Source organism: Pleurodeles waltl, chromosome 1_2 (assembly GCF_031143425.1).
Source record: "Pleurodeles waltl isolate 20211129_DDA chromosome 1_2, aPleWal1.hap1.20221129, whole genome shotgun sequence".
In the NCBI taxonomy this organism is placed as follows: domain Eukaryota; kingdom Metazoa; phylum Chordata; class Amphibia; order Caudata; family Salamandridae; genus Pleurodeles; species Pleurodeles waltl.
The window spans coordinates 415,725,694-415,751,208 of NC_090437.1; the positions used below are offsets into that span (position 1 = coordinate 415,725,694).

The 25,515-nt window shown below is 43.2% G+C and overlaps 1 protein-coding gene and 1 long non-coding RNA gene across 2 annotated transcripts in view; one reads left to right on the forward strand and one right to left on the reverse strand.

Annotated features, from left to right (window-relative positions):
- The window catches only part of LOC138300725 (protein NipSnap homolog 3A-like), a 111,866-nt gene extending 88,893 nt beyond the window's left edge, over window positions 1–22,973 (reverse strand). Inside the window, exon 1 of the mRNA XM_069240435.1 lies at window positions 22,742–22,973. Within this exon, the coding sequence (XP_069096536.1) occupies window positions 22,742–22,798 (57 nt within the window). The 5' untranslated portion in view covers window positions 22,799–22,973. The remainder of the gene's footprint in view (window positions 1–22,741) is intronic.
- The window catches only part of LOC138300739 (uncharacterized), a 332,717-nt gene that overhangs the window by 186,692 nt on the left and 120,510 nt on the right, over window positions 1–25,515 (forward strand). The window lies entirely within an intron of this gene.

The window sequence follows — 25,515 nt, forward strand, 5'->3', positions numbered from 1 at the left end:
AGAACTCCAATTCTGTTTGAAATGAACAGCTTGATGATTGGCATGGGCACTATATATCTGAGCGAGACCACTGTATCACCCTCCTCACACTTTCTGATCAAGCAATGACCTTGCCTGATCAACACATCAAGCCCCTTCCTGTCCATCTTGTGGCTGCTCTCTGCGGATTAGGCTTCGAAGTCAGAAACAGGTGTGTACTTATAAAGTATACTGAATATAACTTGACAATATCCAAGCACACAGAACAAATCCTATTTTCTATTTTTGCTCAAGTGAATTTGACACAAAATATTTATTGTTCTGGAGCCCTGCTGGCACAAAGCAGAGCCAGCGGGAGACTCTCAACCTCTTATGCACGTGGAAACGCATAGTTTGTGTTGTTGCCTAAGGATTTGCCAGGATCTTTCTACCCCCTGCTATGATGTACCTGCTATCAGATATCTTTTCATACAGCTTCTTTACCAACAAAAGAAACAGCCTCGAGACCGAGAAGAGACTGCCCAATTCTTTGCCAGTCCGACCCCAAGCTACGGAGTAGGACTGCGAGGAGATAAAGGCTCACAAAACAGATTTTTAAAAAATAAGACAATTCTCGATTTTGTACTAGCTGCTAAATGTGGAATTTGTGCTTTTAAAGGGAAATAATGTTCTATATGTATCCTAAGAATCTCTCTACGCATACATGAGCAAACTCACCATATTTGGGAAGTTTTAAAGAATTCATATTATTCATGTCAGATCTGCATTTCATTGGGTTTGTTCATAGTTAAAGGCATCTTTGGAGGTTGAGGATTGAGTACTTAATAACTGAACTGGTCATCCTTGCTGGGCTCATACTGATCCATATATTTGAGTCTGTATTGAGCTGTTTACTAGTCTAGCCCCATGCTACCATTTGAAAATATTGAATAGTGATTATCTGACATTCAAGCCCAATTGTGGGTCTTTGGAATGTTATCAGTCTGATATGGAACAGGAAGTGAATGCATTAATGTATACTGAAATGTCTTAACAGCTGCACCACTGCAATAGGTAGGGATTGTGAAATAAGTTTTCCAAACGTTTAAGAGGTACCTGCATCTGCCATGTTGTTCTGCTTATGCTAACAAATGTCTAAAGGGAGTACCTATCTCTGATGTTTCACGTCTCTCTTTCACAACGTGCTTAGCCAAACGTTTTACATTTTTGTTACAAACAGAAAATAGACTTCTTCCTTTTACTTCAGCGCAGTCTTCATACACCTGTACCCCTCTCTTAAGTCTATCACTTGGTCCACTTTGCAGAGCACTTCAGGAAATACTGCAAATGTATCTTGCTTTTGAATACTCAGCATGGTCCACCCCAGCTTTCCAGAGGACATGCTCAATAGCTGGGCCTCTGGGTTATATGCTATTTTTTGTTAAGCGCTTTTAGACTTCAGTTGGCATGTGATCCAATTGTTTAAGACCAACAAGCCATGAAATAGCAGCAGACATCCAAGTTGTGTTTTATCAAACTAAAATACAAATAAAAAAGTCTGCCAGTCCCATAAGCTAGAGATGCCATACATTATTTGGGCTTTCCTTTCATTGGTTGGCAGTACTGACCTGGCACTCATTTTGGGTTGCAGGAGGGAGAGGTGAAATACAGGCATTCAAATAGGGTCTCTGTGAGTTTTTAGAGGAAATCTGCAATGATAAAGGTCCTGCTGTTGCAGGTTTCCTCTCCAAGCCTGGGTTCTCTATGTTCACTGCCACACGAATGAAGAAAGACATGCCCTTCCCAGCCTAGGGTTGGACATCTGCTACTGCATACCCATGCAGCTGGAATACCAGAGACTGTGGTATGCCTCCCATTCAGCCTGATTCAGAGATCACAAGCCTATATTCAGTTGCTAGACAGAATTACATTAGAAGAATGTTAAAACCTTTTCCATGGAGTTGGATGCACCAGGACTACCCAGAGAACAAGGTCACCAAACCTCTAGGGCACAGCATCTTTTATCCACTTTACACAGTATTATTTTACCACTCAACTGTTTTTCTTGGATTTGTTCTTGGTTCATAACTACTTATGCACCCCTTTATTAAGTTCAGGGACTGTTCTAAATATGTTTTGCCAAGGGTGCTGAACTATTGTGCTACATTTAGCGAGGTCTGCATGATTCTGAGCAAACCTGCAGCCCGTCGTCCCAGTTGGGCTGGAGAGCATTTTATACATCCAAGGGACACTTCACAGGGTGCCACCTACAACAGTTTCTTTCTATAGCTTTAAAGTTCTTCAGACTGTCCAAAAAACCTGCACGACTCAATTCGGGGATGTTGGATTTGTTGCTCAAAATTATTTTTAGTACTACTAAAGCTTCCCCCCATCTGTACTGCAGTGGATGAGTTATTCATCTAACAGCTTTTCCCCTTCAAGAGCCAGTATTAAAGATTATGTTCTCAGCTGATTATACCTAATCATTCTACCTTTGGCCCCTTTTGTGACCCAGATGGGGCATGCTCGCCCCCATAATCCCCTGGCAGACCCATCCTCGTCGCCAGTGCTTTAAAGAAAGAACGGATATTCTTCTTTAAGAAGCAATCTTTATTTCCATCTCTACTGCTCCATCTTCACACAGCTGATTCCCCTCAGAACTGTCAACATTCTACCCCAAGCTCCTCCCAACTCCAGGAATGTACTAACTCTCAAAGGGAGAAGGGGAGTTGGAACATACTATTATTAAAAACATAAATCAAGCTACTAAAAATGTTACTATAACATGCTACTATTGATTATATTACAACAATTTGCTCTATATTTCACTTCTTAGCCCTCCCTGCACCTGTCACCACCAGGAGGCAGTGGTGAAGGACAACTCAAGTTGTCCACATTACACCATATTAGGAGTGACAGGATTTATTGGACATACATACTCCTTAATTATAATGATTTCAAACACAAAGGTATGACCATATTAGGTGATATCAAGTTATGTTTTTAGATTAACAACGAAAAGAGCTTACCAATGAACATGTTTGTTAAAAAGGACCCTCAGCCACCAAGTTAGCATGCTTCAGTAATGGGCCTGCTCATCAGAGTGTTTGTACTCAGGTGGTATCCTATGTAGGAGCATCTTGAAAGAGGTTGAGATGTGATGCCTTGTAAGTTTCAGAGTTGGGACGGGTCTCGAATGCAGTTACAGTTACCAAGTGATAGAATTCTAATTATTTTAGTTTTGTCTCCGATGGGAAGCTTAAAATGAGGTGAGGATGATAAAGGTGGTTATCCCTTTTTTACTCGGACTGACATGCTTAATACAATAGTTAAAGTCCAATAAGGAGTCTACAGCTTCCTTCAGAACCACGATCCCTTAAATCTACTCACTAGTACACTAATGCTATTGGCTAAGGCTATCCTGTGGTAGGGTGTAGGCATGCAAAGTGTCAAGTTCCCAGATTACAAGTACTATGATATTACACCAGTAGCAGAGACAGCAATCTGATTCTGTGCCTGAATGGGAACAGAAATGTTTTTTGAAAATATTACTAAAAATGTACGGTAATCTCATAGAAATGACCCACGGATTCTGATTTCAACCTCAGGGTGTAAGATATGTGTAAGGCACTTATCAATGTACATCTTGCACAGTGCCAACGGTAATATTTTATTATCCCAACCAATGGTAACAGAGCAAAATGTGTAGGATGGGACACGTTTTGTATTGAAATGTAGACTTATTTATTAATATGGTTAGAGCACAGCATGTAAGAGGAGTGCCAGGACAGCCAGCTGAGAGGTTTAGTTTGTCAGAAACAAGTTTTTTGGAGATCAAGGAAAGAGAAGCGTCTGTAACCCCTAATTACAGGTAGAGTAAACTAGCAACCAGGGGAGCTCATCTCTTATTGAGCATATTTAAATGGAATTACCTATTCAGCATCAAGTCAGCTACTTCCATATTGTTGAAGACTCCCAGGATAGAGGTGTATTATAAAAGTACTGACGAGGTGAGGGTAATGACTGAATTAGAGCTGTGCGTAAGAAAGCATCACACCATATGCACATATGACATCATGCCCCTTGACCACTAGACCGCACATTAGTGACGTCAGGCCGCGCAAAGCATCTTCCAGCAACTTGGAAATATACAACGCAATTTCAGGATTACCACTCCCATGTTGAGTATTTCTACTCGCAACACAGTGGACTACGAGGACTGTGATGTTCTAAATAAAATTGGATGCTGTTGGTGACATTAGAGGCCAATTTATCGATATTATTATGATATATATTTGAAAGTCATGCACAATGTCAAATGTGTTGTAAAATTTATTAGAGATGATGGAGGTAGATAGGTGGTCCATATTTCATTCACAAATCACACAAATGTACTAAGGAGGTCATGTATGCGTTCATGGTCTTAATAAAGGCTGAGTTACCAATATTCTGCCCTTTAAAAGTCATGTAAAATCTCAACTATATTAAAAAAAATGATCAGCAATGATGGAGACAATCTGGTGGTCAGCATTGTATTAATAAATTACACAAATGTGGTGGGACAATGTCACATGTGTGTTCCTAGGCTTAAACAATAGTCAGCCCTATTACATCATCACTGAGATGGTGTCTTTTGGTTTTCAGTCTATAAATCTACCTTTATTCTTTTGGGAACAGAATCTGACGAGCTGATGCTTGATCAGTGTATCTTTTCAAGTATCATCCATTTCAAATCATTTTCATTGTGATCTTTTCCAAAAATGAGTGGTCATACTAATAACAGCTAAATGACAACGTGTGTTACTCCTATGCTTACCAATGGGTATGTTCACCTTTCCACTGGTCAAACCCTCATACAGAAAGCCACACAGGCAGGTAATCTGGTAAATAGCATTTCCAGTGTCACAGTGGAAGTATCTGTGCAGTTCCCTTAGGGAATCAATCCCTAAATCAATTTATTTTGTTGGGCAGGTGAATTTTCAAACAATGCATCTACAAAACGAATTGTGATTGGTAACTGATGGTTAAGGTCCAGATGTTGGGTTATAGTGTCTGCCCTAAAGCTGTTTCGGGTTTGGTATGTACCAGATGGTACATCTTAGTTCAAAAGCAAATAATGCTTTGGCATAACCGCAAGTACCTATATTCAATATCTGCCAATGTTTGTTAATTATTTTTTTTCTGGGTATTCAGACTTCTCCATCTCAGAGGAGGTGGTTACATGTGTGAATCTATTACTAAGGGATTGTGTGTAAATTTAAAGTAAAGCCTCACGATTATTTGTATGTGCTATTCTTCTGCATTTTAATCAAGTTCCTAGGGAACCTTTACTCACTTAACATATAGGACAGGTCAGTTGCTTGTTCTTCGAATCTGAAGATGTTGGTACTGTTGCGCCACAGATGGAGATATTGGCCATATGGGAGATATTCCTGACATTGTGGACAAAAACTGTGAAACCGTAGGACTGCATTGTAGTTAGTAATTTTTCGACATACTTGTACAGTATATGTAAGGCATTGTTAGATGGTGTGAGAAGTAGATTCAAAAATGCTAAATGTTCCTTGCTTATGGTGTAAGTAAATGTAAAATGATGAACCACAACACTCTTCTTCAAAGACTAGAGGCTGTGGGTGTGCAGGATATGGCCCTGTTTCAGCTGGGCTCTTTCCTGCAAGATTGTATTTTCCAGGTTCACACTTACAGCATCGCTCAAAGCCACATCCTCCACCATCTGCAGTCCCTCAGGGATCTATCCTTAGTACAACCCTTTTTAACCTTTACATAAGGCCACTCACAAGTATTGTAGAAAACTGCGGTCTTACTCTCCTCTCATATGCCGACGAAACTCAGATCCTTGTCTTCCTGTCATCTCAGGAGAATAGCAGTACAGAGGCCCTGATCATCTGTCTTACACAAGTATCATCCTGGATGAATGCTAATTCCCTCAAGCTGAACAGGGACAAGACTGAAGTTCTGCTGGTAGGTAACCTCCCCACCTTTGAGGTCCTCATCTGTGGCTATCGATACTGTTCCTACTCCAGTACCCGTGGTCAAGAATCTAGGCTTATGGCTTGATGACAGGCTGACTATGAGTCACCAAATCACCAAAATGGCTTTCACCTGTTTTGGTATTTTAAGATGGCGAAGGAAAATTCTGGGTTGTTTTCCTGTCTCTGCCCAAAGAACTGTTATCCAAGCTTTGGTCATTTCTAGGTCGGATAAAGGAAACATTATTTACCTAGGTGTCACGAGAGGCCTGCCCACGCAGCTTCAGATAGCGCACAACATTACTCTTACTTCGCCCCCCCCCAAGTTTTCCTCCACAGCTAGCCTGCTCCATGAACTCCGCTGGTTCCCAACTGAACGTCATGCTCAATTCTGCTATGTGCATAAATGTCTCTCTAATTCTAGTCCCATATATCTTAGATCTCTGGTGTTACCATATATACCTAGGTGGTCTTTGCACTCAAGCAATCCTGATATAATTCCCAGAGTCAGGAAAATTTACCAAGGATGCCAACCCTTTTTGTTCTTAGGCCCAAAGCTGTGGAGTTCCTTCTCACTGTTATCAAAGCATGTCACTCTCTCTCAGTCTTCCTCAAGAAGCTAAAAACCTGTTTGTTTTAACAATGTTGATAGGAAAGGCCTGTTTTGCAGTCTTGGATACCTCAGAATAGCTTAGCGTTGGAAACCCCTTTTTGAGTTGCCATGCGCTGTAGAAATCTATATAACAATAATATTATTAATTATATAATATTGTAACTGCGCCATAACTTTAGGTGCTATGAAAATAACTATTTGCTGTATTGACCCACTGTGACTCAACATTATGTACATATAGGCTGCCGAGGCTTGTGGTCAAAGTCGTGCCCCTAGATGTCCCTTCAGGCTGTAAACAGAACAAACACATCCTCAAATTGAGAGAGTTCGTATCACTAGCCGCTATAGCCACTGTCTGTGTGGACATCACAGGACGCCGTTGCGGGTGGAGAATGGCGGTGAAATGCGGGAGGAGAGGAGTGAGGTGTGCACGGAGCAGAGCAGGTGAAGCTCGGGAGGGGAGGGGGAACAGCCGTAAAAGTACGGTGCGGTCCGCCTCATCCCTGGCCCGGCTTTCCCCGATCTACCCGACCCTACCTCAGCCTCGATCCACCCGCTCCCAGTTCCGACCCTGCAAGGTCCGGCCCATTCGGAAACTCCAGCACTTGAAGGGGAAGGTAACAGGAGGAGCGTGAGTCCCAAGGCACACGGCCTGCAGCTGTCCAGCTGCCCTTCCCCATACATCAAGGGGTGTTGAATGTGAGGTGGCAGGGGCAGCATAGTCCCCCTACCCAGTCGACCGCCGACCGAGCACCAGTGGAGTGGTGTTCGGAGACGGGCACTGCGCGGACCCGGCAGGGGGGCTCCCAGGCTGGCATAGAGTCCCTAGTTGCCTGGACGTGGTTGTGGTGGCAGGCCCGATCTCTATCCAGACACCGAGGCTTGAGTGCAGAAACGCTGGTGTCCAGGAGCTTCACATAGACCACACAGCTAATAGTGAGCAAGCACTAAGCGGCAAGCGCCAAAACGCACCTTTATCACCAGCACAGGCCTTAACAATGACTTGGAAGGTGGTCCAAGTAGCAGCGAGCAACTGCAGAGAAACCATATCTCACAAGCCAAAGACAGTTATTCGAGCTACCCTAGGGCATTAGGCCGCAGCCACCTTTTTGCACGGAAGCGGTCGGTGTTAAACCAATGCAGCTTGTGCCTAAAGGAAAGCTGCCTTAAGCACCTCATCACAGGCACAGGCATTCTACTCCAGCTTTGGTTACCCAACCACCAATTACCGGCAAAAGCAGCAAAGGAGCAAGGATGACACTAACTCGGGGACGAGAAAAGCAGCAAAGAGGCTAAAACAAAGTTCCCCGGGACCAATGGATCCAATAGTCCAACTGAGTGGAACCCCCCTACTAACCCAACAGTTGTCAAGAAACCCACCAACACCTCAAATACAGTCAAGCTGGTCATCACAAGAAAGAGGGATACAAAATCACTGACTTTCTGTTAACTAAGACGTGGGCAAGCCCATCACAGCTCTCAATGGCATACTGTCCTCATCCCTGCATATGGACATTGACACTGGGACAACTCTTGCAGTGGCAGAGAGGTCCCTCCATTACAGGGAAAGCCCCCACCTCAGTTCCCCAAGCGTAATGACCATGGCAGAAGTGCATACTTGTAATCAACAGGACTCCTTTTCTACTTTAAATTTTAGCAAATGGAACAACTGGAGGCAGAACTCCCCTCCACATACTGCACAAGCACCGCAATTACAGCAATCACCGCAGGGGGAAGTACCAGCAACTGCATAATGATGCACAATCCGCCTCTAATTGACCTCTCCGACACTTGCGCCGCTGCATTTTTAACTGAGCCAGTGGCCTGCGAGGGACCTATTAATGCGGGCCAACCATCAAACACCAATGCTACGCAAGGAGGGGAGGAGTGTTCAGAAAATCTAACAGCCACCCTGAATCAGTGCACCACCAGTAGCAGGAGCTCACAAGTGGAGGCACACTCCTCCTTCAACCCAAGGCGCCCTAGTGACTTAGTTAAGCAGGATCACGCAACAGGCACTACGTTGGGCTGTCTAGAGGGGGCAAATGTCCCAGTGGACCCTTCTTTAGAAGCTAAACTTAAGGAGTTCCGGCCAGCTTCTGGGCAGGCCGGGGCCTCATGGCAGGCCCTCTTATCGACCATGGATGCAATGTCGGCGGCGATTTATTATCAAGCCGACAAACAGGAAACTCAGGTGGACCTACTCAATGTCTTGGCAGTGCACATAGTGAGTATCGAGAAGAAGCTTCAAGCGTTGAATGCACAGACCCATTCTTACACTTAGCAAGTGTTATGCCAATGTGCTTCCGCAGGTGACAATTCACCCAAGACCACTTAAATTCTTGACAGAAATCAGGGCCCAGGCCCCCAGAACTCAGGATGGGCTTTGCAGGAGGGAAGGCCATTTTGATAAGAAAGGCACTGACAGTGAAAATAGAATCTCACAGGCTACTCGCTTTTTCCCAGCAGGAGGAAAACCAGAGCTCATCTGGGTGCAGCAAAGACTCCAGCACTCAAGCAACAAGTCCCGTCAGGGAAGGGATTGCAGGAGAAGCTTCAAACACCTTAGCAGTGAATGAGGTCTTTCTTACTAAAAGGGAAAAGAAACAGCAAAGGAAAGCTCAGAAGAAGGTCAAGGTGGCTCAGCAAAACAGTATCTGGAAGTCATTCGCAAAGTCCATTGGCACACAGGGTAAAGACCCTGAGGGAACAGATGAGGGAGACTTGGAGGACAGTAGCCTATACCTCACACAGCAGACGACAACGCAAAAACATAATCAAGATAATCCAAAGTTTGCAGTTTCCACATGCAGAAGTCAATCAAGTCAGCAAAACCAGTCATCTAAGGATACAAGGCCATCGAATGGCTGCCGGGGTGTAAATCCAGTTCAGCGGGAGGTCGGGGCAAGCAACCCCACGGAAGAGGATCCTGCCATATCACTGACCAAGGGAACAGACGGGCAACGCTGAATGGGAAGCCATCAAACATTGGGAAAACAATCAAATACCTGCAGTAATCGATCATTGCCAGACCTCACAACATCTCCCAGAGGCAAACATCATGCCGGATATCGGCAAGAAACAACATACAAGGACAGGTATTAATCTCAAACTGCCGACACCAATAACTTCGCCAGGGGTTCAGACCTTACAGCAAACAGCGGTTTTGAGTGACAACAAACTCCTCTTCATCCCCCGGTACAATTCAAAAGGGGCTTATGATAGAGGAACAATCATCAAACTTATAAATGAAATTCGGCCCCTAGCCCATATCACTACGACCGAGCTGCAGACAGTGGAGTTTGTCCCTCATCCGAATAACAGTGTCAAAGAAGCAACACTTACATCCTGGGCCTCTCCAGCCACTGCTGCCCAAATCCTGGTACACCAAGACACCTTCAGTTCATGGGGCATCTCGCTTCAAAGACAAGAACCTTGTCGATACCCTAGCCCCCTGCTCCCGGGAAATGAGAGGGGGCCTCAGTGTTGAAAGGAGTGGTTGGAGTGGATGCAACTCCAAGCAGACGAAAAAATCTAACTATAGTAAGGAATCAAAGTTTGCTCCCTCGGGGGAGAAGCCACCAAGTATATATCAGCAGGCCTCCGACCTGGAAACAGGCAGAGCGGCAATCCATAATGGTCCACAGGAGCAATTGCTACCATCGAAAGATCTAGATGGAAAACTGCTGTAGAGGATAGCCTCTACATATGCTCTTGGAATTGCCATGGACTGAAACAAATGGTAACATACGTGGAGGCACTGATGTTGCTACAGCAGTTTGATATCATCATGCTTCAGGAAACTTGGAGTACGAAGCCAATCCAAATCTCAGGCTATGTCGGAAGGCATGTTCCTGCAGTCAAGTACCAAACCTTTGGGCATCCTAAAGGCTGCCTCACTATATTATGTTCAACCAAAACTAATTGGGCCATCAAACAAATTGACCTTGGAAATGACTGGCTGTTGCCAATCAAGCACGAACCTCAGGAACTAAATGGTGCTAAAACATTGCTACTACTAACTAATGTGTACATTCACCTGGACAAGGATCAAAACAGGGAAAACATGGCAACAGTGTTAAGCATCCTAAAAATGTTGCAGAGGCAGTACAAGGAGGCCATTCATATTGTGTCGGGTGACATTAACGCTGACTTGAGTAAAGGCTATACAAATCAGGGACAAAAACCCCATGGAACGCACTAGAATAAAAGTTTTGAAAATCTTGGCCTCCGTCGCTTGATGACCCACGCAGGGAGATTCCCCTACACCTGTAACTTTCTCAAGTGGATCAACAGAATCAACAATAGACTTCACGCTAATAAATGAAGCAGCACTGCCATTAGTCGCCGCCTAAAACACTGATGTTCTCCCAGAGAGCAATCACTTTTCACAAGCAATACAGTTAAGACTGGAATGGAAGCGATTACCAACCGCAAACATCATTATGGCTGCCCGACGACCTATAATACAAAAAAGCTGAAATGGCAGGGGCACGGCATTGAGAAAGTGATGGAAGAAGTGTATCACTGTGCAGGGTCATTAGAAGAGCTCAAGTAAGAATTTGAGAACCTGGAACAAGCAGCATGGAGTTCAGGAGCATGGGTGAAGGCATGGAAGCACCTATCCCTTTCTCAAGCTCTGCATTTGCTTCAAATACAAATCTGAAAGGTGTTATTGAAGAGCATTCATGGTATAACAGATCTCTGAGTAAATTAAAAAATCAAGTCTCATGTGAGACAAAAAAAGTGACAAGGGAGGCACGAAGAGACAAGAACCCTGACAAAACAAGGCTCCTTAAATTGAGATTACAATATAAGAAAGACTGCTGGATGAAAAAAGGAGGTACTATGAAGATCTGTGGTCAAAGCTTCTTATGTCTTATAAACTGAAGAACAACAAAAAGTTCTGGCAATTGGTAAATGGGTTGTTACAGGGTAAAAAATCAACATTTTAACACAGGTACTGATGCTGCCACTTGAGAAGCCCATGTTTCAGCATTGTATTCATCCTCAGACCAAAAGGTGAAGGGAGAGGCCCCTTTGTATGTCATTACACTTCAAGATTGACCGACTTTGGCTTTAGAGTAAAGTGGAAAACAGATGCTTCCCAGCCTGATTCTGATCAAGACAACGCTCTTGCGGGTAAAGACATTGAGCAGCTGATAGGCATTATAAAGAGGCTAAAAACGGAAGGAGCCGCCAGACAGAGCGGCATCCCTAATGCCCTTTTTAAAGGTGATGTAACATACTTGGCTTATTATTTGGCACTTCTTTTTAACGATCTCCATGGCACAAAGCTGCTGCCAGATGCCTGGAAAGGCAACATCTTCCATCTGATCTACAAGACCGGCAATTCATCCTCCCCGCTAAATTACAGGCTAATAGCCTTGATTGACGTTGAAGCAAAGCTTTATGCATCCTGTCTGTAGCAACAATTAACGGTTTGGATACATGAGAAACATCTCCTGCCATGAAGTCAGACTGACTTCAGAGTAGGCATGGGGACTTCAACCAACTTGACTGCATTGGCTCTGTTAGGTATAAAGGCTAGGCATAAGAAAAGTCTACTATTTGCCTGTTTTATTGATCTTAAGTTGGCTTTTGACCGTGCCCACGATCTTGCTTATGGGAAAAACTGAAAGGCAGGGTTCTCTCCAGTAGTCTGTTGAACACAATGATGGAACTATACTTGGGTACTTTGGCGCCAGTCAAAATTGGAGAAGGTGGCCAGGTTACCAATAGAATTCAAACTTTTAATGGCCTAAAGCAAGAATGTGTTTTAGCCCCCATTCTTTTTAATTTATATCTAGCAGACCTGGCCAATACCCTTTCTTCTGTAAACAATCACCTGCCCATTCTGGCTCAGGAAGCAATTGCATGGTTACAGTATGTAGACAACATAATATTACTTAGTCAAACTCCAATTGGTCTGCAGCATAGCATTTATGCACTTACTGGATATATATAGTCAAGCAAGGTCTTGAACTAAATTTGAACAAAACCAAAGTGGTCAGACTGGTGGATTCGAAATTTAAATCTTTAGCATAGTTCATTAACAGAACTTAGGTGGAGATCGTTCCCGCATACAAATACTTGAGTTTCATAGTGGACCAACACATGACCTTTAAACCACAGCTTGTTGCTGTTCAAGCAAAAGCTCAATCCTTGACCAACGGATTTAAGATATTAAAACAAAAAATAAGTTGCCCGTCATACAATCATTTGCTCTCTGTAATGTCAGCATGGTTAATGCCAACAGTTACATATGGGGCTGAAACAAAGAAATAGCAGTTTTATATCAAATTCAAACAAAGGCCTCCTATAAAACAGTGTTCCAGATTCCAAATTCAGTTTCACCAGCCCAGGTACGCCTAGAATTTGAATTAAAAAAATACACATTTCAGAGCAAAAATGCGGATTTAAAACTTTGTTGGAAACTGCGAGCAGCTGAGACAAGAACCATAAGCAGTCTATGCTGGAATGAAATCGAGGAGCAACAACGCAGCAATGCTAAAGGCTCATGGAGAAACCATCTAAATAACTCTATACAGGAACTGGGCTTGCAACACATCTGGGGCATGAGCTTGAGCAAAGCGGAGTTTTACCAGATGGTAAACGCTGCAAGCCGGTTACAGTCGCTTACAGCAGACAAAAACACACTTGCCAAAAGACTACATGCCTGGACCGTATTATCATCATACAAAACACTTCAAACACAGGAATATCTATCAGTATTTTTCACACAATCGCTGAAACATCAATGTATGCTCCTGTGCTCTGGAATGATTGAAACTAAAGGCATGGCCCATTCTTGGAAGCAGCAGTTTAGGACTCAATCTTGTCGCCTCTGTGAGTATAAACAAGAATCACTTGTTCATGTTTTTTGTGCATGACTGGCGTTGGCTAAACAAAGGAAAACATACTTGCAGTACATTCTCATGGCCCTGGGCGTACGCTCACGTAGGCCAGCTATCACTACTTGGTTAAGTTGCTCCTCAATTCCTTTTGCCTGCCCAGGGACAAAGTTTATGGTGAAGACTTTCCAAAAACTGTTGAACATTACCAAGAAGGTAGTGCAAAGCTAGGATGGATTGGGGCGCTGCTGTTACAAATGCCTGAGTCTATGCTGACGGGTAGACATTCGGTATATCATAGGAAACCGGGCGGGTGGTGACCTATCAAAGTCTAGTAGTAGGGTTAAAGCCAACTTAGCGGTGCATTCAAGTATTTTAGATTGAGGTACCAGGAAATTACACTCCCAGCCATTCTGATATTGTTGGCACTTTAGGATTAGCTAATTAGGTTGTGCTGTCACTGTACATACATGGTTACAAGCAAGGTCTTGGCGTGACCCCGCTCTTGGACTATTCTTAAGAAAAGTTTTTGCTGTTATGACTACCAGGTGGGGTCAATTCACCGGGATAGTGCTCAATCAATAGGCACATTAATTTACACTACTGCGGACTGTTTCTACTGCTTGTTTTGTATGTTTTTAATCACTAACTGGATGGCATGCGAGCGTTTATTGACCCAACATTGTGATGAGTTTTTAAATTGGTGTTGATTTTAATTAACTAGGCTAATAAAAAAATGACTTACTTACATCCTCAAATTGGAAATTGTTCTTTCAAAACCATGGTTGCACCATCGACACCTGAAGGAAATGTGGTTATATAATGCCCGTATTTGCTATATATATTAGTGCCACATGCTTTAAAACAAACATACTCATCTGTTTAGCCCTATATGATTTTAATATAAAAAACAAATGTGACCAGTCATATCTTAGTGTTCACAATACACCACCAGGAGCCACCAGCCACTTTCTATTTACTTCTACTTTCGCACAGCACTTTGTAAATCCTTCATCATAAAATCTTAAACTAACTCAATAAAAAGCATGAAGCATGCTTGTTTTCTATTTAAAGGTGCAACCCAGATTTTTGTCATTGAAATAGAATATCTTATTAGAGTTATCTTGTGTTGATTTTTAAAGTTAATCCTTCATACTTATTTTAATTTCAAGATTTCTTCTGTGTCCCACTTTTGCATGAAGCTTTCTATACCACTCACTCCAAAGTTGTGCTCGGTACCTAGAGAAACCGTTAATAAGGTGTGCTAGTCCATCTGAAGCAAACAAAGACTATAACTCTCAGAAGATAATGACTTCTTAAACAAAAGGTTAGAGCAGTAGGGTAAACACCTGTAGGTTATTAACATGGGCGCTTAAACATATGCCAGGCCCCAAAGAGCAATACTACTTCTATCTCTCTGTCATTAACTTTCGTATTGAAAGCTTTCATCTACAAAAGTAGAATGCTGGGTGTGGCCTAATGGTTACAGTTAGACTTTCAGTCTGAAAGTCTAAAATTGAGTTTGCTAACGAGAGAAGAGTAGGATTAGGTAAAAACTATTTTTTTTATTTCAAAGCTAAGATCTTATTAGCAATCTTTCTGGAAATGTTTGCTGTAAGGGCACGCCTACCACACAACTTTTAACTGTCTATAAGTGAAAACCTACTCTGGAACATATAAAAAAAAAAAAAAAAGTGGGCTTAGGCCTGCCCATTGCTTAAAATTGGTTGGTTTTATTGTCAACCTCATTTGCTTGCTTCTTATCGGATGGCTTGCCTTCCCCTTCTTGTGTTGTTCTTCCACTGGCGCACAGCCTCTTCACTATGCTTTTTTTTTTGTTTACTGCTGACTTGTGTTCCTCTGCTCTTATTAAAGAACTACATTCTTTCATTCATCAAGGCCCCCAAGAGAGTTTCTTTTTCATTCATTATGAACTCCAGGAAAGTGCATGTTTTTCTTGGTCTCTGTCTTGTGCTGCTTCCCCCTCAAATACCCAGCCCCCATTGCTTCCTTCACCTTCAAGTTCTCCGTTGCTCCCTTACACCTCATGATTAAAGTAAATATTTTCATCTATTTCTTTTTTGGAGGGTGAGTGAGTGTTGTGTTGATTTTATGATTTGTGTTGCCTTTCCACCTTACCATGAAACATATAGTGGTAAGAATGAACTTGCTTAGAACACAGATGCAGTGATTAATTGATGACACATTATCCTTTGGTTTTTCCACACTCCCTATGTGATTGCCACTGAATTACGGCTTTTCTGCAAAAGTGGCTTATTCCAAATAATTATGGATATACTACTCTTGGTACAAAATCCATCATGTGCTAAATAAATTTAATATTGCAAGCAAAAAAAAAGTTACAGTCCCTCATGTGTTCCAATTGAATGAGTTTATGCACAGTGACAAACTCTTTGGAAGGTTGACGGGTCACAGATTAATTACTAATTGCTCCGGTGAGGTGTTAAACTGGTACTAATGAAGTGATACTTTATCCAGACCCTATTAATAGCTGTTAAAATTACAAAACAATAAATATTGCCACAGAATATGTAGTATTATAACACACAACTTGTCTTTTTAGCCACATAATTTAGTGAACAAAGCCACATTGTTTGGTCCTTCATCCATTGACACATAATTCAAGTGGTCCTGCCTATGTCCCAGCATCAAGGACATATGCTGAAATAGCAAGGTCATTTGTAGTGGCGATGGATAGCTGCTGCGGACATTGACATCAGTGTTGCCACTGGTCCATGTGCAAAGGCTTATTTGACTTTCAAAAAACCTTTCTCTGCTGATGCAGTTACCCTTATCCGTCACTTGGAACCTATACAACCAATACAGTTAATGTCTCTTGCTGTGTGACCTGTTGCAGGCAACAACCTATCTTGTGCACAACAATTAAAAAACTGTGTTTTCAAAGTAGCCTGAAAAATGTCCAATGTTTAAAACAGATGTCATATTTTCCATTCCTACAGCAAAGCAACAACTAAGAGGATTTTTCCAAATGAAATTCTCTTGGGCTGACGTATGAAATAGGTGCACTAAAGGAACTTCAAATCCATCTTATTTTGAAATACTGCTCAGACTTCCATTCATTTGTTTTTGGGAACATAGAACTTCTTAAGTCAGCCAGCTCTGATAACAAGTACACCTTCAAAACTAAAATCTAGACTAGCAGTGCTACTTCCTATGAACTTTAAGTCCAGGTTAAGCAATAGAGTGCTGCTTCAGGCACTATCATTCATGGTACAGGAATAGAATTTTGATTGGTCCCTGATGTCGGCTGTCAAATTTTGCTTAATATGTATGCTTGCTAGTTATCTATTCCTTAAGATCAGTATCATATGAATGTTCAGGGTTGTAGGATTCATATATCGCCCAAGACATGTTGGTTTCTGTCAAGGGCAAGAAGATTTAGTGCCTCATTACGAGGTTGGCAGTCATGAGACCGCCAAACTCGCGGTGGCAGTTGGACCGCCGTGGCTGTGGCGGCCTGACTGCCAAATTATGACTTTGGCGGGTGGACCCACCTGAAGACTGCCGTCCCAACTAGGATCTTAGATCCCGACGGGGTGACGACAGTAGGACTCTTAATCAGCCATGGCGGCGCTGAAATGGCTGACTTCAACCCCACTTTCCGCCAGCCTTTTCATGGCAGCGAGCCCACCGTGAAAAGGCTGGCAGAAAGACAGTGCTGTGGGCACAGGGGGGCCTCTGCACTGCCCGTGCCCGTGGCACGGGCAGTGCAGGGGCCACCCCTGCCCAGCACTGCCGGAATGCGCACTGTCTACTTTGCAGACAGTGTGCATTTCGAGGGTGTTGGAGTGTTAGGATATTGGCCGAACACTGTCCCTGCCAGGCAGCCTGGCGGGAATGCGTATTGCAATGTTCCTGCAGGTCAGCCTGGCGAGAACACTGTAATATGCCCAGGGGGAACGTCATCGCCACAGCAGTGGCGTCCTCCCCGTGAGTTTGGCGGTCCCGTGGCGGGACTTCCAAACCCATGGGTCCATTAATGTCTATCTTCCCACGTCTGAGAATTAGATTGTAACTAACTGTATGCAGGATAGAGCTATGGCACTCTGATGCTTACAGCCAATCACAAAGGCATACTAAAAATTAATCAGAAAAGTGTCAAGGACTGTAATAGGCCAGAAGCCCAAGATTCTACCCTGATATTGGCTGAGGAAATACATAAGCCATATTCCCCAGGTAACTGCATTCTTATTGAGACGGTATGATTGGGGCCAGGCACTGTGTTGCTATTGGGCTCGAGGCGCCGCACACTGTTTGAGAGTCCATGGAGAAGGAGGGAGAAAACAATGCAGTTTCGTAGAATACACCTTTAGAACCAACCAGTAAGAGGTTGGGAACTGAAAGGGGTTCTCTCCCGGTCTAATCTTCATGCCCTGCCCAGGAACATTTATGACTGCGTCTCCTGTCTACATCTCTTGTTGCACCTTGCTCCTCCTGGGTCTGATATATGTGCTCCTGTCCGAGATATTAGTTCCTCCAGGGCCTCCGATACCAGCTCTCATGGTCTTTCTGTTGGTCTATTCTCCCACTCAAGCTCCGATATCTGCTCCAGGCGTTTCTCTCTTTCCTTCTCCATCAGGATTCCTACGCTCATGATTTCTGTCACATAACACTCTTGCACTCATCCTTTTCCCTCAGATTCATACCCTGACATATTTTCTTTTGCCAGGCCTCCGATACCCATGACCAATATTCAGACTCTAAAGAGGGGCTGGAAAACCGTGAGTGTTCCAGATCATTTATTTATTCAAGTTCATGTACTTCCACCTTCTTGATGACAGTGCAACTGTTTGAGATCATGTACTGACCAGGCAGCAGGATATACCATTTGGGGAGTGTTTTTGCTGAAGGGTAGGCCTGCTGAATGTGCTTGCTGCAGAGTATGTGTATGTCAGCAGGGCGTATTTATATGCGTGTGTCTACAGGGTTTGTATATCTAGAAGGTATGTGTTATAAGCAGAATGCGCAGAGAGCACGTTTGGAGGGTTTCTGTGTTTGTCATTGCAGGGTTGAGTGTATGTGTGCAGGAGTGTGTCTCTGTACTAGATTATGAGTGCCAAAGGGGGGAGGTGTGTGCAGGTATGTGTGTACCTCAATGTCTGTCTGTGTGTGCCAGGTCATGTATCTGCAGGGACTTTCTTTGCAGACAGTGTGTCTCTTGCAAGGGGTGTGTTTTTGTTCCACAATGTGTGTTCTGTTTATGGGTGTATCAGTGTCACTCTGTGTGGATGTCAATGCCAGGGTGTGTGTCTATCTCTGCAGAGAGGGTTTGTGTGTCTGCCAGGGAAACTGTAGCATGGGTACTGCATCATAAGGGTTGCGTGTGTCGTGTTTCTCAAGAAGTGGGTGTCTGCTGCGTTGTGTGCAAGGTTTCATTTGTGTCTGCACCAATGTGTAGGTCTGTGAAGGCTTGTGCATCTGTGCAGAGGGGGTGTGTGTTTGTTCAGTGGACTTGTGTGTCTGAGCAGTAGACCTGTGTGAGCAATTTGATGGATACTAAGTCAGAGACAGTACTACTACTGGTCCAAGAAGGACTACAAATGGCCTTTGACTTTGTTGCAGACATGCCTTTCCAGTGTTCCTTGGGGCTGGTGGATGGAATTCTCCCATAAACAAGCTGTTCACATTTTGGCCTAATATATACCCTGTATTAAAATGGCTTCAATGTACCCAAATATTTTACTGTGGAAAAATGGCAAAAAAATCTTGAATTGGAAAAAATAATTTGCTTCAAATCATATTGCAGAACAGAAGATATCATAGTTTTAAAAAGCATTGAGGGACCTCATTACGAGGCTGGCAGTCTTAAGACTACATGCTTCGTAATGGTGGTCAGGACCGCCGTTGCTGTAGCGGTCCGACTGCCACATTAAGACCCTGGCGGTCAGACCGCCAGGGTTCCGCCGTCTTTGCCAGGATCAGTGATCCGGACGGGTTGAAGGTCGCAATCAGCCAGGGTGCTGCAGATTGCAACCTCGTCCTCTGCCAGCCTTTTCATGGCGGTTTCACTGCCATGAAAAGGCTGGTGGAGAACAGGTGCAGGGGGCCACAAGGGGGCCCTTGCACTGCCCATGCACTTGGCATAGGCAGTGCAGTGCAGGGGTCCCCCCCACCCAGTACCATCACAATGTTTACTGTCTGTGCAGACAGTGAACACTGTGAATGTGCTGGGCCACCCTGTGTAAGGCAGCACTGCCGCCGGCTCGATTTTGAGCCGGAGACAATGCTGCCGCCTGTTTCCCGCTAGTTACAGGTTTCTGCCTGTCAGTCTAGTGGGAAACACCTAATAGGCCTGGCAGGTGGTCGCCACTATGGCGGCAGCCACCCTGTTGGGAGTTTGGCGGACAGGCTATCCCACCTGCCAAACTCAAAATGAGGCCCTAAGTGCCTGATTACGACCTTGGCGGAGGGGATTACTCTGTCCCAAACATGACGGATACCTTGCCCGCCGTTTTACAAATTCCATAGGACATAACGGAACTTGTAATACAGCGGGCAGGATCTTCATCATATTTGGGACCGGGAAATCCACTCCGCCAAACTCGTAGTGAGGCCCTAAGTGTGGAACTATGTTCAGGCTCTTCCAGCACAGACCAACAGAGAAAAAAACAATGTTAAGGTTCAATTCTAAAATTTATATTTTTCTTTTTTTTTTTTGCTGATTGGTTCTCACCTACATCATTTATTTCTCACTATTTCTTCTACTATTTCAAAACGTTACTGAAAAGTTCTATCTTAACAGAATTTATTAGCTTCTCCGTAAGAGAAATCCCTCAGTAATATTAGTGACTATGAAGGAGTTGATTTTTTTCCCTTACAGAATCCTCTGTGTGCTGTTTTCACAGCTGTGAGTGTTCTTATAGTCATCATTTAGGGCATGTTCTCATAGCAATGGTGAGAGATTTTTTTAAATCTCCGGGATGGGGAATCTACCCATGTACTCAAGAAGCTATGCAAGAGCGTAAGCTTTGCCTATAAGCTTCTCTATCACGAGGGAACTTTTTGCAATTCCCCTTACAGTAAAGAGTGACTGATAAGTTATCAGTCCATTATTATCCCCTGTTTCTCCAGGTGTCTTTAAAGGAGATCCTTCCATCCCTCTAAGAGATAGCACCTCATAAAAGAGGACTGTGAGACAAATTGTCCAGTCCCTCTGCAGTGACCTCCCCTATATGCCAAAAATGGGTGTGAAAGAGAATTACTGGTTCCTCCTCCTCATCTTTCCTTACTCTCACAATAATTTGATGCTTCCTAGAGTCTCTGCGGATGGATGCCAACCTCATGCAGTTTCAGAGGGCCATGTTAAGTCAAAGGATTTATGCACGCTACTTTCTGAATCAGCCTGCTCTTTTTGGGAAATCAGTGATGACACTTAAGTGATGGGAGAGATGGACAGCTGCTTTATATCTTAGGTTCTAGAGTGCATGGTGCTTAGATACTCCTCTCCAGCAGGGAGGTCCTGCCTGTCGTGCTTCCTTGCCGTTAAAGCATCACTGCATTTGCTTGCCCTACCTCTGTGGATGTCATAGGCCTAATCAGCAAGCAGTTGTGGGATCTGGTCATCTGACCTTGGCAGTTGCAATCCTCTAACTGTGCCTTGTTACAACTAACAACTCTACATACACCCATCTTTGTGAACAGATCCCCTTTAACATATCAGAAGTACATATATAACACAACTCCCAGTACCATCCTGTGCATAGCATGGAACAGGGCCATTCAGCTGATTCAGAGTTTTCCCCTTCAACAGCACATCCAGACTAGGCTACACAGGTATATCAACTTGTAGTACAAATCTGACAGCTCCTGGCACACTCATGCCCACAACACAGCCTTATAATTTATCACCTTAATGGTACTACCATTCAAGCTATACTGCAACTATATCCACTCACAAACCTACATATAAACCATCCTAAGAACATTCCCTTAAACTTACCACACCCATATACATTTTTGATATTTAAGCTATATACTGGGAAAAAGTTTCTGTGTTGGCATTTATGATTGGTATTATCAGTTGGTGGACAAGTGTATTTTTTTTGTAGGGGAAGATAATTTCAGTTGTATTTCGTCCCGAGGACACGGAGTTTATTTTAAAAATTACACACCCCTGATTTTTTTTATCAATACTGTTATGTATTATACAAACCAAAGACTATCAAACGATTTTGAATTCTACTTGCACCGTTTGTCTATTTATCTACTACATGACCTTAACAGGTGTGTCCCAAAAATTAACCTTTTGTCCTGAAAGTTGTCGCTTTGTCTTGAATTTTACAGTCCATGCCCAGGATATTGCCCCTTTGCAAGGGGATCGTCCTCCAGTGCTGGATATGCATACTTACTAAATGAAAGCTTATGAGTAGATTCGAGACCTCACTGTACATGAAAGTATGTGGCAACCCTGTTTAGGACACTTGACATGTCATTCATTCACAGAGGTCAATGTCTAGAACTCAACCAGGACGAACCGTTAGTTCTCAAGGGAAACTGTTCCAAACACCCCAATGCCTTTTGTTAAAAAAAGCATATGGAGGTGCGGATCAGCGCACTCGAAGTTCAGAGAGCTAAGCAGCAGGTCATGGGCAAAAAGTAACTAGGGGGTTGTTGTCCAGTGGCTTAACTGCCGACCTTGAAACACGAGGAACAATGTTCGAAGCCCGGCCTCAGCTCAACAACCTGCGAATCAGTTCCTAAAAGCATAAAGTGACGTAGCCTGGTTCTGTTGTAAAGCGCTTCAGTGCCCTTGGGCCAGGTTAGCGCTACAATAAGTGCTAAATAGAACGTAAGCAAAGTGAATAAAACAGAATCAGAAGTTTATGTGGTTAGATTAACTGACAGGCAGAACTTCGTCACCCTGGTCAAATTTGCCCCAAAATTGGAAAACTACGGTGAATAATGTGCACTAAAATGTGACAGTGGGCATCAGCTGCCCACCATTAATCCTCGGCTCTTGCACCTCTCTGTCTGCAGGATGGCATTGCGAACGTGCAGAGGCGCACAGAGCCAAGCCTCCACCCCCACCTGCCTGACTGCTGCTTCCAGTAATGTAGTTTCAGGCTGCAATCCACCTTCCCCATGCCTGCCTGCTAATGCGACTTCCAGTAAAGTAGTTTCCGGCAGCAATAAACACAGTTGTGACTTGGAGCTACTGTAAGCAGTCAGGGCGGAAGCACCGGGGATCACAGCAGTAAAAGCCACTTCGACGCTCGTGCCAACGCCGACAGTTGCTTTTGATTCACCGCTCGCGTAGTCGCGAGGCTTTGGAATCGGTTAGTTACCTCAGCTCGCACCGCTACCGCAGCCGCTCCCCTCAACAGGCTCCGCAAGGCCATCATTGTTCCGTTGGCTGGAAAACGAGATTGTCTAGGTACAGCACTTGACACGACCTAAGCTACACACACGCCTGAGAAAAGCCTGCCCTTTCCTTTGGGGCAATAAAGCCACCTCCCCCTTGGATTTTCTGCTTCCCCCACCCCATAGCGCCCTTTGCCTTCCGCCGTCTTCCCATGTACGGAAGCCGAGAGAGGACAGTACACACAGCTTTAGCAGCTGTCAAATCCCTCATTATTCAGGGTGAAAAGATTGACGCGCTGTAATTGAGCAAATAGTTACAGTGTAAATATGCTTAAAACCCACCCGACTGAATATTGTAAATAAACAAGCGTCTTTTCAGAGTGTTAGAAATTGGGGAATGTCAATCAGCATATTCATTTCTTCTTATAACCGGCTTGCGAGAACAGCTACCATATATATACCTTAAGCGAGTTACAGAAAAAGGTCTTTCTCAAATATTTCCATGTGTTGGTTATCTTAACTACAGTAATTGGTTGGGCAGAAATTCTACGTAACTTTTTTATTGGTGGGAAAGCTCAATACAGCGGGACTTAATTGGTTATGATGGCAACCGATGAACTCTGTGTGCCTGAACAGTATTATTATGACAAGTTAAAGTAAAGGCAGTAGCCCTGTCATAATTATTGTGAAAAACATATGTCAAAGCAAACAGGCATGCAAGAGTGGATTGTGATGCGTGGCGTAAAGGTAAGTTTACTTTTTGAAAAATGTTATTAATATTGTATCTCCCCGCCACCCCCTGCTCCCCCTTCCCCTCGCACGCCCCTTTTGACACCCGCGAACCGCAACTGATTATGGGGTTACTTGTCCTGACAAGTAGAGGGGATGTAACCTGGTAGTTAGTTGTACTGGTTATATGGGAGCAACACCAGGCATAATTTGTATATGGCTGGTCTTTATCTGAAATGGCATAGTGGTAATTTTAGGACTATGGTTAGTTGTTGCCTTGAGGGGGCTGACGCGCCTGGTCCTTAGTAAGTAAACTTACAAGGGGATGCGTATAGGTTGATTAACCTTTTGTATCGCATGGAGTATCCTAGTCATGTAGTGACTACCGAAATCAATAATCAGCATAGACAACCATTAATTTTCTACTGACAATACCAATAATATCTATTCATGAATAACCACAACTCGGTGAAGAGTTAAACAAATTGGATTTCCCTATTGATTACAATACTAAATCATCTGTTAGATCAATCTTTACTCAATTAGCTCAATTATTAATTTGTTAATGGAAAACATCATAATATAACTTGAAGAAAACATATGCGTAAATGCACCTACACACACCAAAAGAATACCAACATTAATATCAGAGTTGAGCAATAGTATCCCCTGTACAATTTTTAATAATACCCCATCCCAAATTTGACTAAACCAATTGCCAACTGAAGCATATCCTTTTCCAATCTTCCCCCAAAACCCTGTTTCCTTCAGTTCCTTCAAATCCTTACTTGAATTAGCTAAATTAGTGAGTAAGTCTCTTATCTCCTTGTCATTTTTAGGAATGTATGAGCAGCAATGCCTAGCATTAATCATCCTACAGACTCCGCCGTCTATTGCTAAAAGTATGTCTAAAGCAAGCCTATTTTGAAGCGTCATAGCTCTATCCGCAGCTAATTCAATATCTAACAGGAGTATTGCCCCTGTAAAATTTGTCAGCATGTTATCCACAATAGTAGACAACTTCCATATCTTGATTGCATTCAAAATAACTCCTACAGAAGGACTTACTGCACCAAAAATATCTCCCACAATTGCAGAAGAGGTTTCCCTCCTCTGTCGCTTATGATGTAATTCAGTCACTTTTGGAAACTCCTTTAGATCATCTATCTGATAAATTTTAGGGAAAACTATCCCCAAATAACATGTCCCATACCATCCTCTAGGAAGACGATAATAAGCATTAAGTCCACAAATGTAGTAGATCCCAGGAATTGCAGGGTCTTGACCATTCAGCATGAAAAGTCCATCTACTCTGAAACAAAAACAAATGCCTACATTCACTTGTTCCCACAAATAAAGTGTCAGTGCGTGATTTTGGTCTATATATACAAAGCTTCCCTACATGTAATGCATCTAAAGCCAACTTCCCTTGTGTTTTAATAGCAGTATAAGCATAATCATTCTTATAAGTTCTCTTTTCTAATCCCTTCTCTAACTTTTCCTTCAATGCCTTTCTCCTGTCATTAGTATGCCCTATAAAACTCTTTTCTAATGGTGTAAGTAAACACGTTAAGTTATTCTTGTGAGTGTATGTGGTTCTAAACATTAATGTCGGTTCAAAGAAGCCTCTAACTAATACTATATCATGCTCCTTAGCTATTCTACTCAAATACCTAGTAATAGGAACAAATGAAAACACTAAATCGTAATTGGAGTAAAAGTATTGTATATACTCTTGGTAATAGAATCTTGTTAATAGCAAACTACAGCTTATGCCATATGTTAATGGCAAACTATGGTATGTAACTCCTTCCACTGAGGAAGGAATTTGCATGCACACAAGACAATTCCTCGCATCCATCGTCTCAACAAGCGATAGAATACGTTAGAAGAAAGCTCTCCTTGAGCATTAGTATAATCATGCAAATATTTCTCATCTAACTTAAACCTTTCTAAAGCTGTTAGTGCAGTAGTTTCAGGAACAGAAACAATAGTAGCCCTTTTCATATCATGAATAGACATTCCCACA